The following is an 11,067-nucleotide window of genomic DNA, read 5'->3' on the forward strand; positions in this document are numbered from 1 at the left end:
TGTTATTGTAAAGGCATAAGCCTTATTTGTGTATAGTTATATATTATGTTCTGGTTAGATTGTAAACTTTGATTAAGTGTGACATCGAAAGCTAATTTTTAAGGCTGTTTCTTTACATTCATATTTATATTATAAACCTTTTGTAATAAATTTAATTTGGATTTAATATTGCCCTTAGAGAGCCAAATGATATTTACAAACTTATGTATAATTAAGATTTCATTATTTGATTTTTGTTAATTATGTACGAGACATGGAATTAGTACAATATGTGATATCTTTGACCATGAATAAAGTTTTCAAAAAAAAAAACCACTTATTCATTCATTTTCACAATGCATTTTACTTGTTAATAACATAGTTGGGGTAAAGAGGGTTAGATAAGTCAAACACATACAATTACTAAAGCACAACAACTTATAAATTAGCATCTCAAAACAAGTATTATGTGAATTAATTATTTTATGTGTTTACTTGTATAAAACTTCATTTTATCTATCCTGTGAATTAACTATTTTCTTATTAAAATATCCTTATTTATTTTAATCTTAATTAAATGCTACTTTGAATTGTAATTTTATATCTCCTATGGAGATTGAAAAATATGTATATGCTTCCATTAATATTAAGGACAAAATATGATAAATATTTTAGTTAAAGGTAAATTTAATGCTAATGTCTAAATTAATTATTTTTCTTAATAAGTGTTATTTAGTCAATTATGTCTTATAAATAATAAGAAAGAGAGCAATTTATCAAAAAGAGATTTAAACACATATGGTAATAACTTAGAATACTATGATAATAATGATATCAATTAATTATGTTTAACCAAATTCGCCTGGTAGGATTTGTCACTTTTACCATTAGTCAAACATAAATGATGAAATTACAAATTTTTCCTATTTGTCTCAAAATTTGATTTTGGTCATTTTATAGTTTAATTCACGAATTTAGTCTCCCAATTTTTTGCAATTCCGTTATTTCAGTCTCTAATCTCGAAATTGAACGTTGACGGTTAATTACTTACCTTGACCACCATGTGTCGTGATTTTATTAGACGTTAATTTCACATACTTAATTAACGTCAACCTTCAATTGGCACATGACGGTTAACGTCCAATTTCGGAATTGAAGACTGAAATAACGAGATTGTAAAATACCGGAGAACTAAATTCGTAGATTAAATCATAGGGAGAGCAAAATCAACTTTTAAAACAATTAAGGAGACCAAATTTACAATTTTACCAACATAATAATTAGTATCATTAATTATTATAATATTTTGTCATTACCAACTAATCATGATTCACTCTCTTTTTCATAAGTTACATTTGTTTTAAAGAATTTTATTAATTCATATAACATGACAACTTAATTCTCAAAATACAGTAAAAATGAATAAAAAGTTTGTTAATACAAATGCCTTAAGATTAAAATAATTAGTTTATGGAAAAGAGATTCAAATGCGCTTATTATGATAATCACTTAGAATACTAAGATAATTAATGATACCAATTATGTTAAACCGAATCCATCTTCTAAAACATAGGATTTACCACCTTTATCATTGGTCAAACAAAATTAATTGATATGATTAATTATTATAATATTCTATTCTAAGTCATTATGAAGTAAATATGTTTGACTTTCTTTTCCATAGGCTCTATTTATTTTAAAGAATTTTATTAATTCACATTGCATGACAACTTAATTCTAAAAATACTGGCAAAATGAATAGAAAATTTGTTAATACAAACCACCTTTGGTTTACTAATATAAGAAAATACTTATTTACGGTGTAAAAGTACTACAATTTACAAATTTTAGTTGAAAACCAATTCACATTAATTTTTAATTAAAAATAGTTAAGAACCATACTCCAAATTTAATTAACACCACCGAAGTTATGCTTCTGTGTATATATTAAAGCCAACGGCAGCGTCTGGGTTTTTCTAAAGAACCCTCCGAAATTCAGCGTCGTCCGTCATCATATCATAATCATCACCAAACCAAACCAATCTTTTAATTCAAAGCTCGCATTTCCGGAGACGCCGTCGATTCGGCAACGCCGGCGGCGCCTCCTACACCACTACCCATGGCCGCCGCAGTTAAAGCGAAGTCCTCGACGGCGACGACGCTCTCGCTCGCCGTGAGCGTCGTTGTTCTGGCCATCGCCTACATTTACGTGTCCACCGTGTTCGTCTTTATCGACCGCTGGCTCGGCCTCTTCTCCTCACCGGGGATCATGAACGCCGCCGTGTTCTCCGCCCTCGCCGCCGCCTGCGCCCTCACCTACCGCGCTGCCATCTCCACGGATCCGGGTCGGGTCCCAGCCACCTACATGCCCGACGTCGAAGACGCCGAGAGCCCCATCCACGAGATCAAACGCAAGGTCGTTCTGTCTTTTATTTAAAAAAAATAAAGAAAAAGAAAGCTTTTGCGTGTGGGGGTTTCGTTTGTCGTTCATTTCTTGCTTTTGTTTTGTGTGTTGGATGTTTGTTTTTCTGCTGTGTTTTTAGGAGCTTGAATTGTTTGAATGGATCCTCTTGCATTTGAAACTTAGCTTGATTTCGTAAGGGTTTATATTGTTTTGTCGTTTCGTGATCTGGGGGGTAGCGGAAATAGTGGCATTTCGCAGTTTGTGCTGTTTTAATGTCGTTTCGTTCTGAAGCATTTAGACCTGGTGGTGTTTGGTGCTGTTACAAGACTAGGGTTTTTGGACATTCGTTTTTGGTTGGAGAGTTTGGACACCTACAATGAAGGCCACGGGAGGTACCGTGAGTAGAGTAGATTGTATGGTTTATACTCTCGAAAGGGAGACCAAAAAGGACATTGGAGGGAGTGGTCCAGAGGGATCTCATAGTAAATAACATCTTTGAAACTTTGATATTTAATCGAGCCGAATGATGTCATATGATCTATATAGCCGACCTCAGACCTAGTGGGATATAAAGCCTTGTTTTTTTAGTTGGAGAGTTGAATGCTTTTCCAAAACTGTTGCTTCTGTTGTGTTTCGAGAGGGTTTTGTTGGATGTGGTGGATAAGGGGATGGATTATGTGATAGAGGATACATTTTGGTTGTTATGGATCGAAAGTGCAAGGTTTTTGTGAACCTCAATGTACTCATAGCTGTGTTTGTAGTGCAACAAAGGTTGGTTTTGTGTTGTTGTAGTAATGTTTTCTGTTTGAAGAAGCTTACCAGTGCAATTGTGATGGTTTGTTGATGTCTACAATAAATGAATATTCCTAATCAGCTGTGACTGTTAAGATGGAATCAAAATGGATTTCAAGATGATTGGATTGGCTTGGAAGTAAATTTTGTAGTCTTTTTCTTATAAACTGATATATACTGTTTAGCAGGCTATAATATTTATATATTTATTTTTTCCTTTTTGGATTTAATTTCAAAGAGGATAAATGCTTAAGCCTTGATGCTTGTTCATTGTCTTGTATACTGTATATACACTGTTGCATTGTCTTTAGAAAATATGCTTGCTTTTGTAGGATATAGCATGTCGAAACCTTATTCATTTTAAAGTAGAGTAGTAGACTATAACATACATGTCATCTTTTGAATGAGAATGTCTTTTGCTATTAATCAGAATCCCATTAGTATATTTTTCAAACTTCTAAGGTTTACCATCTTAGGTCTTAACTCTTAAGATAGGGAATTGTGTTGATTAACCTCAAAACTTGTAGTTTGATATACTTGGGTGGAACGAATCAAATTAGCATACACTCAGATAAAGTTGTAGGTTTGAAGGTGAATTTATGTCTGGCTAATTTGAACCAAGTTTCTTTTAGTTTTCTCTGCTTTGCTGCTTCTCTGGTGTTAAAGCCAAAAGTTTGATAGTCTGAGATGAGAAGGGTTTCTGCTGGTTTTAACCTTTGTCTGTGAAGCTTATTTTGTTCATTTCAGTCATTAACATTTCACTTGCGTTTTGATACCTATACTTATATCAGAGTTTGAAACTTCTGGTTCTATTTATCTTTAGCCTGAGTAGTTTGGGGCTCTCATCTCTTGGGTTGTTGAATTCGTGTTATACAATTATCCTGGTCTAGAATTTAAAATATACACCCACATCACATGATGCAGCTAGGCATGGCACCCGCACATTGCTCCCTGTCCCCATCCCCGAACCTTATCTTGCTCCCTGTCCCCGCTCTCGGTGGTGGGGATATTTTTTGCCCCATCCCCGTTCCCCGGCTCCCTGCAGGGAACCCGTTTTACATTAAAAAATGTAAAAAATTATAAAAAAATACAATTTTTTTGTTTTATCTCAATTTTTCTACAATAATAAATTTAAGATTTAATTCAAGTAGGTGAAGAAGTGGAGAAGGAACGAAGGTGAAGCAGTGAAGAAGGAACAAAGGTGAAGAAGAAAGTCAAGGAACGAAGTCTGAATGTTTGATGTGGCGTTTTAGGGTTTGGGTAATGTTTGTGTCTTTGTGACTTGTGAGATATTACTTATATATATGATAATTTTATTTTGTATTTTTTTTACTAGTAAAATACTATATTAACCCTTATATTTATGTTATACATATTATAAGTTATGAGGGTATATAAGTAAAATTCTATATACGCGGAGATATGGGGACCCTGCGGGACGGGGAGCAAAATCCCCATCCCTGTCCCCGAATTAGCTGCGGGGGGTTTTTCATTCCCATCCCCGTCCTTGCAGGAAATTTTTCCCGACCGCAGGGCCCCGAATGGGACAGTCCCCGCGATCCCCCGGTTACGGGGAGAATTGCCATGCCTAGATGCAGCCACACCACTTTAAGATAAGGTTGTGGACCACATCAGTCACAATTGACTCCCATCAACCTGCAAGCAACAGTTGCAATGCAATCACAACCTCAGTTTAATAACCTAATCCTGATTATGTGCAAGTTTCTTAATGGCCTTTTTTCAGATTACTTTCTCTAAACTTTTGAAATTAGAAAAGGAGTCTTCTGGATTCATAAGTTGATAGTTTTGCTACCATGCTATGCCTGATTAAAAGACCACTTGTTTCCTTTGTTGATGTAGCCATAGAATTCTACTGTTTTTTATGTGGGTATATGCTTTGGTATTTGGGTTAGCCTTGTTGAGTTGTGGTCATCCTGTCTCTCTTCTCTTCTATGATCAATGCATTTCTGAACTGTATATGGAAATTGTAGGGTTCTTGAAGTTACGTTCTTCTGGGTTCTGAAGTGGATCTGTATGCTCAAATTGTTGTATGTCATATTATACTGAGATGGCTTCTTTTATTTAACAATTTATTTGAATTAATCACTTGGCACAAAAAGGATGTAGAAGATCCGCAAAATATTCCCATAAATGTTTGGTTTATGTTAATATCAAGCATAATGGAAATTAACTTTCAAGTAATGTTTTTTTGGGTCTGCCAGCAGGGTGGAGATTTGCGATATTGCCAAAAGTGTTCTCACTATAAGCCTCCTCGTGCACATCATTGTCGGGTTTGTAAAAGATGTGTTCTACGAATGGTATGCATGATCTAAATTATCAATCAAGGTTTATCTAGGATTTTCGTGATAATGATAATCTGTTGTCTCTTGGTTGTAAGGATCATCATTGCATTTGGATAAATAACTGCGTCGGTCATGCGAACTATAAAGTATTCTTCATTTTTGTCTTGTATGCTGTAATTGCCTGCATCTACTCCCTGGTATGTTTGAATCTTTTTCATTATCAGCATGATTTATTTTTTATTGTGATTTCCCTGGCAGTGCATGTTTGGAGACTGATTCTGTTTTAGAAATAGTCACCTTTTTTTTTTCTTTTTCTTTTCTCTTTTTTCAAAAGCTCTCTTAAAAATCTTCCAAAGAAGCAATTGTTTCTCTAAATCCAAACATGTATAAGCTGTATTTTCATGAATGAATTCTGTTGATTTAATTTTTCTTTCTTTCTGTATTTATCATAGCAGGGTGCTAGATTTGATGGTTCTGATTGTGCTGACGACCTTTCTTTGTTTTATATATTGCTTAACTTTGTAGGTCTTACTTGTGGGTAGTCTCGCTTCTGATGGTGTGCAGGATGAAGAGAAAAATAGAAGAAGCTCATTCCGAACTGTATATGTAAGTTTTGCTGAAAAATGACTGCATGTTTTGCATAAGCAAACTCAACAACAATTTGTTTTTTAATGATTTTTTCTTTATTTTTGAAGGTTGTTTCTGGGCTCTTGCTGGTCCCCTTATCGATAGCATTATGTGTGCTTTTAGGTTGGCATATCTATCTCATGCTACATAACAAGACGACGATAGAGGTTATTACTTATTAGGATTTAGTTCAAAACTGTTAGTTTATTTGACCAGATTGATATCAGCTTTCTAAATTAAGCTATTGTACTAGCAGTATCATGAAGGAGTGAGAGCTTTGTGGCTTGCAGAGAAAGGTGGGAGTATCTATAAACATCCATATGACCTTGGCCCATATGAGAATTTGACATCTGTAAGAATGGAAGACTACAATGCAGCATCCGTTTTTTTTTTTAATGTCTTCCCTTGTTTTCTTCCCACCTTCCTGTGTTCTTCCATTTTGTTCATTTTTCTTTCTCCACTTGCTTCATCATGAGATGGATTTATAGCATGTTTAAAATCTCTACAAAAAGCTGGTGAAGCAACTATTTCTTTAAAATAAGTTGAACCATTGAATTATGGTAATGTTTTACTGATTACCTCCAAGCCATTATGGGCTAGGGTTGAAATATGGCAATAATTGACACTTGTTTCCTTCCACATTTTGAAATATGACAGAATTTTAACTGTATATGTCACAATAATCTTGTGTACTATGTTTTTTTGATTGGGATAAAGAAACATGTGGTATGATATTTAGTATTTACATTTACTTATCCCTATTTATTTCTTTTGGGTTAATAAGAAATGTATTCTTTAAATTTTGCCTTATATAGTGTTAGCTGTTAAGGAAGCTAAGCTATTTTTATATACATCCAAAATTCTAGCATTCATATCCAGAATTCATTACGGGTTGAAGTATTTTTTTTCTTCCTAACAGTTGTTACCTAATATATTGTTTTTTTGAAATATATAATCTCTTTCTTTTTGTGTGTGGGGTCAATTTATGGATTTCAGGTTATCAATCTCCGCTAACAACATAGAATTATTCTTTGGTTTGTCACCAAAGTCAACTTGACTAAATGGTTCATAAGTTGTTTTTGTTGTCCCACTTGTTACATTTAAATAAGTATTGTAATGATGGACCCAGGCTATGCTTCAACGACAGTGCAAATACACAGCTCCATTCTTACCATATGCTGAAATTTATCTTTTTAATAGAAGAATAGTGGCAGTAATGATCAAAATCTTGACCTTTTGGTTATTGAAGCTATAAAACAATCCTAATGACCTATTTTCCCTAAATCTTAGGCGGTTTGGTGAAGAGTCATGAAGATTGTGTATCATAGTGTTTTAAATTGCATTCGTCAACTGCAATTGCAGTTGCAACATTGCGGTTTTCGATGTTTCTGCAACTGATATGTTAATTGCAATTGTGGCCACTTTTTGTTACCAACTAATTTCAATACCATTTAAGGTTCAGGGTTATTGAAGTTTAGACAACTTTAACTGATAATGTGGAACTATATATTAGATTTACTAATACTCTAATGCTCTAATCAAAGGTGAAGATGATAGATGATACATTTGTGTTTATTGGTGAATAAATTTGTTTGATTGTCTTCATGGGTGAATTATTCATCAATTAATGAAATTCGCAATGCTCCCACTGCCACCTCTCTTCCTGTGTCATTATGTTTTCTTTTTTCATTGAAACAAAATTAGAAGCTGTATCTATTAAGTACGGGATTGAGTTTCTGTTTAATTGCTGCAGGTTTTGGGACCGAATATCCTTAGCTGGCTGTGGCCTACTGCAAACCATATAGGTTCTGGACTTAGGTATCGCACCATCTATGATCTCCCAAAAGGTGCTTCGACGTCCAAATGAGATTTTGACATTGCTTTGCTGTGGTCATTTGCAATGTTATTCATATTTAACCTTTGTAAGAATGGTTGAGTGATGACAATGCTGAATGACTGGTAATCTGCTATCTCTAGTCCACAATCCAAAGTATATGATTTTTTAATGTCAATCACCCAAAATTGCTGAAGTGTAGGTGATCACGAGCTGTTTGCTGCATATACCTGAAGAAATTGACTACATAATGTGTATGCCCATGTGGATATTGATAAAAGTCACTTTTTATCTGCCTTCTTTTCCTCATTTTGCCCATTTGTTAGGCACAGAATAGGTTTTCTTTCTTGCTTTCCCCTTCTTCCGGTCTTGTTAGGGTTTGGATGATGTGGGGTTACAGCTGTAGAGTTCTGCTGATAAACCTAATGTACAAATAGAAATTCTGAAACCGGCTCATCAAGGAAGTGTCCTCTAGGGATTGCTTAACCTATGTGAAAAGTTGTACTTTTGTATTCTAGAACTGTATTTTCTGTATCTTGGATGAAATAATAATTGTATTATCCATTTTTTTATTTAAATGTATTATACATTTTTTTGTTTATTGATAGGTATACATTTTTTCTTTGTAACTTATGTCAGCTTGTTTGTACCACATGGGGCGGATATGCAATGGATTTAATCCTTAAGCGGTCGTTACAACAGGTGTATCAAAGAATACAACCTGGTGTAAGACAACCTTCTTAGCACATGTTGGTTCTATAGTCATTGTTAGGTTTAGTATTCAAAACATTAAATTCTATCATTGTTAGTGGTATTGTCATTGTTGTTCGACATTGTTAGGTTTAGTATTCAAAACAATGAATTCTGTCGTTACTGTTAAAGAAACAATAATAACTCAATCTGTGTTAGATTAAATGTTAACACTCTAAATGGGTTTCTTCTTAATACTGCTGCACTATTACAACCGTAATCGGTCGTTCAAAACAGAACCATAGTTCAAGATTCTCAGAGCTTGTTCACAAGTGTTAATACTGTAGAAAGGCCTTAATCAAACCCAAGTAACATAAGAGGGTATCCACGGGATCCAACAAACTTATCCTAACTTAAACCTTAAGAACAAGGTTGATTTTGATGGTGGAGGTAATGCCACGGGCGTATGTGAAAATAAATTTTAGCATAAGCAGTTCTATTGTGGCATTAGGCAACGTGGCAAATGATACGTGAGCTGAGGAAAGGATAAAAATGCTTTTTCTTCATAGAAATACTTCCCTGCTACACATGTTGCTGATTTTTCTTCATATTACTCCTTCCAAAAAAATCAACTAAGTGTTAATTAAAAAAGTTACTCAATGTCATTTAATTCTATTATTTATATTTAAAAATTATTTTTTCTCAAAAGTTGGTCAAGAATAAAAAGGAGTCAATGAACTGAAAATTGTAATTAATTGAAAGATATTTTTGAAATGATATAATTAAATAGAGTAAAAGTAGTTAAAATTTGTTATATTTAAGCCTTTCTTTTTTATTGCCTATAATTGAGTCTAGAGTAGTATTTCTTAGGGTTTATTAAGTTTTTAATCCCATAACTTTTTCATATTCCAAATTTTAGTCCTTCAAATATTTTATGACACTTTTTATTTCTATTTATTTTTCATCAATATTTTTAGTTCTTCTGTTTGTCCATTTTTAGTTTCATTTTTTTATTACTCAAGTTAGTTCATGTTTTGTTCATTTTTAGCCCCTCATTTATTTTATATTTGGGGACTAATTTTGAACAATAAAAATAAATGAGAGACTAAAACTGAGCAAAAAAATTAGAAAGACTAAAAGTGCTAACAAAAAATTCATTTTTTAACAAAAATTTAAGAGACTGAAAATTAAAAACTTGAGAGACTATAAACTGAGTTAACTGCATAGTCTCTTTTCAAGCATACACGGCTTTATTTTCCATTTGTATTTAGATAAAAAAAGGAGAAATTACAACCATACCATGCTCTCAGCATGTTACATATAGTTTTGGATAAATTATCTCATTAATTCCTTTTTTTTATTTATATTTTTAGTTTCTTAACTTTTTCTTCTTCTTATTTTTAGTTTCTTAACTTTTTTTCATCCTTATTTTTTTTATCATTTTAAAGGATTAAAAATAAGATGAAAAAAGTTAAAAGATTAAAAATAAGAATAAAATATGTTAAAAAAATTAAAAACAGATAAAAAAAATCAACGACTACAAACATAAATTTTAAAATGTTTAAAGACCAAAAAATAATAAACTCTGTATATCTGCTGAATAGACAAGACACCTATACAACAAACTAAACTTTCATAGTTCATTTGGTCTAACATATTAGTACAAGATTTTTGAATACTTTTCCTTCTTAGCCTTTGGGACAAAGCGCTTTGGAAGAACCTTTTTACAGTTCTTGAGAATCCGTTTCATCCGGTACTTAACAGCCATATAAATGGGGAATTGCGTGCATCATCCCAAATACGGCAAATGGAAAGAAGGTGACACCATACACCAAACTTGTGACCCACTTGTATGCTCTCCAACCTCAAAGTAAGCAAGATAGTGGAACTAAATGAGCATCATCACTGAAACCAATGAGCATGCAAGTGCAGCAACATCAGTGATGGTGAAGAAAAGGAACAAAGGAGAGTCAAGGAAAACGGGAACACCATTGTCATTGACACCACCTGGGACAGTGTAGGCAGCTGCAAGGGCCACAGTGGCAACAAGGACTGCCACAGCTGGACATGATTGAGCAGTGCCCTTTATTCAGTCTTGTGCTTCCTTCAGCATTTCTTCATGCTCTATATCGAAAAGCTCACTTGCCTTTAGCTTGCCAATGTTGCTGTGCAATATTTAAATGAGAAGGAATTGCCCTCTTTACTCGCTGTATATATCTCAACTAAATAATAATTACTGTTATTTATATGGGTTAAATGACATTTTGGTCATATATATATATATATATATTAGTCTTTAATTTTTTTTTTGTTTAAGACTTTTTAAAGATTTAATTTTTATTTTATTTTAATGACCATTATCAAGTAAAAACGTTAATGTTAACTGATAACATAGTAAAGATGTTGACAAATTGATTGCCTTGCTATGTCATTAAGAA

The 11,067-nt window shown here is 33.3% G+C and overlaps 1 protein-coding gene across 1 annotated transcript; it reads left to right on the plus strand.

The window, feature by feature from the left end:
- Window positions 1–1,908: 1,908 nt before the first annotated feature.
- Window positions 1,909–8,517, plus strand: LOC114414845 (probable protein S-acyltransferase 16). Its single transcript, XM_028379286.1, has 7 exons — window positions 1,909–2,395; window positions 5,401–5,493; window positions 5,574–5,675; window positions 6,004–6,084; window positions 6,174–6,272; window positions 6,362–6,457; window positions 7,859–8,517. The coding sequence occupies exons 1-7, from the start codon at window positions 2,099–2,101 to the stop codon at window positions 7,970–7,972; spliced, it is 882 nt and encodes a 293-aa protein (XP_028235087.1). The 5' UTR covers window positions 1,909–2,098; the 3' UTR covers window positions 7,973–8,517.
- The last annotated feature ends 2,550 nt before the right edge of the window (window positions 8,518–11,067 follow it).

Source organism: Glycine soja, chromosome 1, assembly GCF_004193775.1.
Source record: "Glycine soja cultivar W05 chromosome 1, ASM419377v2, whole genome shotgun sequence".
In the NCBI taxonomy this organism is placed as follows: domain Eukaryota; kingdom Viridiplantae; phylum Streptophyta; class Magnoliopsida; order Fabales; family Fabaceae; genus Glycine; species Glycine soja.

What these genes read in the sequence shown, in the direction of transcription:
- LOC114414845 (XM_028379286.1), top strand. Translation starts at nt 2,099, where the DNA reads ATGGCCGCCGCAGTTAAAGCGAAGTCCTCGACGGCGACGACGCTCTCG. An exon ending in ATAACAAGACGACGATAGAG is followed by an intron (nt 6,273 to 6,361) that starts GTTATTACTTAT and finishes TTGTACTAGCAG; the next exon opens with TATCATGAAGGAGTGAGAGC. An exon ending in CATATGAGAATTTGACATCT is followed by an intron (nt 6,458 to 7,858) that starts GTAAGAATGGAA and finishes TAATTGCTGCAG; the next exon opens with GTTTTGGGACCGAATATCCT.